This window comes from Salmo salar, chromosome ssa02, assembly GCF_905237065.1.
Source record: "Salmo salar chromosome ssa02, Ssal_v3.1, whole genome shotgun sequence".
In the NCBI taxonomy this organism is placed as follows: Eukaryota; Metazoa; Chordata; class Actinopteri; order Salmoniformes; family Salmonidae; genus Salmo; species Salmo salar.
Window position 1 is genome coordinate 81394988 of NC_059443.1, and position 5000 is coordinate 81399987.

Genomic DNA, 5000 nt, shown 5'->3' on the forward strand with positions numbered 1-5000 from the left:
TTAGTGGTTTCTTGCAACCCGCCTCACCCAATATGGTAAAAAATCCACCTTTCCAGAAATAAGTCTCTCACTGTTGATGCTTGTTATAAACCCCCCTCAACCCCCAGCTGTGCCCTGGACACCATATGTGAATTGATTGTCCCCCATCTATCTTCAGAGTTCATACTGTTAGGTGACCTAAACTGGGATATGCTTAACACCCTGGCCGTCCTACAATCTAAGCTAGATGCCCTTAATCTCACACAAACGATCAAGGAACCTACCAGGCACAACCCTAAATCCGTAACCATGGGCACCCTCATAGATATCATCCTGACCAACTTGCCCTCTAAATACACCTCTGCTGTCTTCAACCAGGATCTCAGTGATCACTGCCTCATTGCCTGCATCCGTAATGGGTCTGCCTGCGGTCAAACGACCACCCCTCATCACTGTCAAACGCTCCCTAAAACACTTCAGTGAGCAGGCCTTTCTAAACGACCTAGCCCGGGAATCCTGGAAGGATATTGACCTCATCCCATCAGTAGAGGCTGCCTGGTCTTCAAAAGTGCTTTCCTCACCATCCTAAATAAGCATGCCCCATTCAAATGTATAACTAAGAACAGATATAGCCCTTGGTTCACTCCAGACTTGACTGCCCTTGACCAACACAAAAACATCCTGTGGCGTACTGCATTAGCATCAAATAGCCCCCGCGATATGCAACTTTACAGGGAAGTCAGGAACCAATATACACAGGCAGTTAGGAAAGCTAAGGCTAGCTTTTTCAAACTGAAATTTGCATCCTGTAGCACTAATTCCAAAGAGGTTTGGGACACTGTAAAGTCCATGGATAATAAGAGCACCTCCTCCCAGCTGCCCACTGCACTGAGGCTAGGAAACACTGTCACCACCGATAAATCTACGATAATCGATAATTTCAAGAAGCATTTTTCTACGGCTGGCCATGCTTTCCACCTGGCTACCCCTACCCCGGCCAAAAGTTCTGCATCCACCGCAGAAACTTGCCCAAGCCCCCGCCGCTTCTCCTTCACCCAAATCCAGACAGCTGATGTTCTGAAAGAGCTGCAAAATCTGGATCCCTACAAATCAGCTGGGCTAGACAATCTGGACCCTCTCTTTCTAAAATGATCTGCCGAAATTGTTGCAACCCCTATTACTAGCCTGTTCAACCTCTCTTTTGTATCGTCTGAGATCTCCAAAGATTGGAAATCTGCCACGGTCATCCCCCTCTTCAAAGGGGGAGACACTCTAGACCCAAACTGTTACAGACCCATATCTATCCTGCCCTGCCTTTCTAAAATCTTCGAAAGCCAAGTTAACAAACAGATCACCAACCATTTCGAATCCCACTGTACCTTCTCCACTATGAAATCTGGTTTCAGAGCTGGTCATGAGGGCACCTCAGCCACGCTCAAGGTCCTAAACGATATCATAACCGCCATCGATAAAATACAGTACTGTGCAGCCGTCTTCATCGACCTCGCCAAGGCTTTCGACTCTGTCAATCATCGCATTCTTATTGGCAGACTCAACAGCCTTGGTTTCTCAAATGATTGCCTCGCCTGGTTCACCAACTACTTTTCAGATAGAGTTCAGTGTGGCAAATCGTAGGGCCTGTTGTCCGGACCTCTGGCAGACTCTATGGGGGTGCCACAGGGTTTAATTCTCGGGCCGACTCTTTTCTCTGTATACATCAATGATGTCGCTCTTGCTGCTGGGGATTCTCTGATCCACCTCTACGCAGATGACACCATTCTGTATACATCTGGCCCTTCTTTGGACACTGTGTTGACAAACCTCCAAACGAGCTTCAATGCCATACAACACTCCTTCCGTGGCCGCCAACTGCTTTTAAATGCTAGTAAAACTAAATGCATGCTATTCAACCGATCGCTGCCCGCACCTGCCCGCCCGACTAGCATCACTACTCCGGATGGTTCTGACTTAGAATATGTGGACAACTACAAATACCTAGGTGTCTGGTTAGACTGTAAACTCTCCTTCCAGACTCACATTAAGCATCTCCAATCCAAAATTAAATCTAGAAACAGCTTCCTATTTCGCAACAAAGCTTCCTTCACTCGTGCTGCCAAACATACCCTTGTAAAACTGACTATCCTACCGATCCTTGATTTTGGCGATGTCATTTACAAAATAACCTCTAACACTACTCAGAAAATTGGATGTAGTCTGTCACACTGCCATCCGTTTTGTTACCAAAGCCCCATATACTACCCACCACTGCGACCTGTATGCTCTCGTTGACTGGCCCTCGCTACATATTCGTCGACAAACTCACTGGCTCCAGGTCATCTATAAGTCTTTGCTAGGTAAAGCCCCGCCTTATCTCAGCTCACTGGTCACCATAGCAACACCCACCGTAGCACGCGCTCCAGCAGGTATATCTCACTGGTCATCCCCAAAGCCAACACCTCCTTTGACCGCCTTTCCTTCCAGTTCTTTGCTGCCAATGACTGGAACGAATTGCGAAATCACATAAGCTGGAGACTTATATCTCCCTCTTATACAAAGGTCAAAGTTCCCATTTGCTCCAAACATTAAAAGCTCACTCCCCCTAGCGTCAGGATTTGAATGAAGTTCCCGACAGACGTCCAATTTCGAAGTCAATCTTGAGCAGGATGTGTTTAGTGTGTGTGTATGTGAGTGTTTTGCGAAGTGTGTGTGTATGTGTTTGTGTTTTGCGAGGTGTGTGTGTTTTGCGAGGGGTGTGTGAGTGTTTTGCGAGGTGTGTGTGTGTTTTGCGAGGTGTGTGTGTGTGTTTTTGCGAGGTGTGTGTTTTGCGAGATGTGTGTTTTGCGAGGTGTGTGTGTGTTTTGCAAGGTGTGTGTGTGTTTTGCGAGGTGTGTGTTTTGCGAGGTGTGTGTTTTGCGAGGTGTGTGTTTTGCGAGGTGTGTGTTTTGCGAGGTGTGTGTTTTGCGAGGTGTGTGTGTGTTTACCTGCCACTGCACCAGAACAGAGGTAGTAGTAGAGGGCTTAACTGATACTATCACTGGAGCCTCCTCAGGAACTAGACAGACAGAGAGAGAGAGAGAGATAGAGATGGACAGATGGAGAGAGATGGACAGATGGAGAGATGGAAAGATGGAAAGAAAATGGAAAAATCTTAATTTGGACGATATACAACAGTCATTTTCTCTTCTCCCTATCCTCCCTCCCTCCTCCCTGTATCCTACCATCCTGTAGTGTGATAACAGTCTCCGTCTCTTTGCTGTAGTTACTGTCTCCTACATCGTTGGTTGCCAGCATCCTCAGCTTGTATGACGTGAAGGGTTTCAGTCTGTAAAACACACACATAAACACACTTAACATTCACATAGAAGTAATTATCTTGTGTAGAAAATATTCTCTGTCCTGGAGAAAAGAGTCAGGTCTATAAATCATATCAAATCAAATGTTATTGGCCACATACACATGGTTAGCAGATGTTATTGTTACATACACATGGTTAGCAGATGTTATTGTTACATACACATGGTTAGCAGATGTTATTGTTACATACACATGGTTAGCAGATGTTATTGTTACATACACATGGTTAGCAGATGTTATTGTTACATACACATGGTTAGCAGATGTTATTGTTACATACACATGGTTAGCAGATGTTATTGTTACATACACATGGTTAGCAGATGTTATTGTTACATACACATGGTTAGCAGATGTTATTGGTCACATGGTCACATGGTTAGCAGATGTTATTGGTCACATACACATGGTTAGCAGATGTTAATGGTCACATACACATGGTTAGCAGATGTTATTGGTCACATGGTCACATGGTTAGCAGATGTTCACATGACAGCAACACAATTAGACCCAACCAAATCATGAGAAAACAAAAAGATAATTACTTGACACATTGGAAAGAATTAACCAAAAAACAGAGCTAACTAGAATGCTATTTGGCCCTAAACAGAGAGTACACAGTGGCAGAATACCTGACCACTGTGACTGGCCCAAACTTAAGGAAAGCTTTGACTATGTACAGACTCAGTGAGCATAGCCTTGCTATTGAGAAAGGCCGCCATATCTATTGGGTGAAATACCACAGTGTGCCATCACAGCAGCAAGATTTGTGACCTGTTGTCACAAGAAAAGGTCAACCAGTGAAGAACGAACACGATTGTAAATACAACCCATATTTATGTTTATTTATTTTCCCTTTTGTACTTCGTTTCAACACTGTAAATAGACATAATATGACATTTGAAATGTCTTTATTCTTTTGGAACTTCTGTGAGTGTAATGTTTACTGTTCATTTGTATTGTTTATTTCACTTTTGTTTATTATCTACTTCACTTGCTTTGGCAATGTAAACATATGTTTTCCATGCCAATAAAGCGCTTGAATTGAATTGAGAGAGAGAGAGAGAGAGAGAGAGAGAGAGAGAGAGAGAGAGAGAGAGAGAGAGAGAGAGAGAGAGACGGGGGGGGGTGTTGTGACTGTATGGTAATGTGACCGTGGAGGGGGACAGGAAGTGTTCCTGGGGAATTGTGGGTATCGTAGGAATACCACATCAAAGACAGCTGCCTCAGAGGGGGCGGGACGGCAGCAGCACTGGGACAGGGGTGTGTGTGCCAGCCTGGGGACTACGCTGATTAGGGATAAATAACGCGTGTGTGTGTGTGTGTGTGTGTGTGTGTGTGTGTGTGTGTGTGTGTGTGTGTGTGTGTGTAATCTGGAGTAGTCTAAATCACTGTGAAGTAAATCAACCAGCCACCTCAGCAATCAACAACAAACTACAACAGCAGAAACAACAATAACTGAGTTTTACATGGGTCTGTCTGTCTGTCTGGAGTGGCCATCTACACACACTGACCTGGTAGAATAACACTAGAGAGAGAATGGGAGAGCGAGAGACAGAGAGAGAGAGAGAGAGAGGGAGAGGGAGAGACAGAGAGAGGGAGAGAGAGACAGAGAGAGAGACAAAGGGAGAGAGAGAGAGAGAGACAGAGAGAAGGAGAGAGAGAGA

General features: G+C 45.0%; 1 protein-coding gene across 5 annotated transcripts in view; it reads right to left on the minus strand.

Annotated features, from left to right (window-relative positions):
- Nucleotides 1–5000, minus strand: part of LOC106594732 (protein sidekick-1) — a 438074-nt gene that overhangs the window by 55352 nt on the left and 377722 nt on the right. For all 5 annotated transcript variants that reach the window (XM_045713026.1, XM_045713029.1, XM_045713028.1 and 2 more), the window contains 2 exons: nucleotides 3198–3301; nucleotides 2961–3031 (listed from right to left, as the gene is read on the minus strand). In XM_045713026.1, the coding sequence (XP_045568982.1) occupies nucleotides 2961–3031; nucleotides 3198–3301 (175 nt within the window). The remainder of the gene's footprint in view (nucleotides 1–2960; nucleotides 3032–3197; nucleotides 3302–5000) is intronic.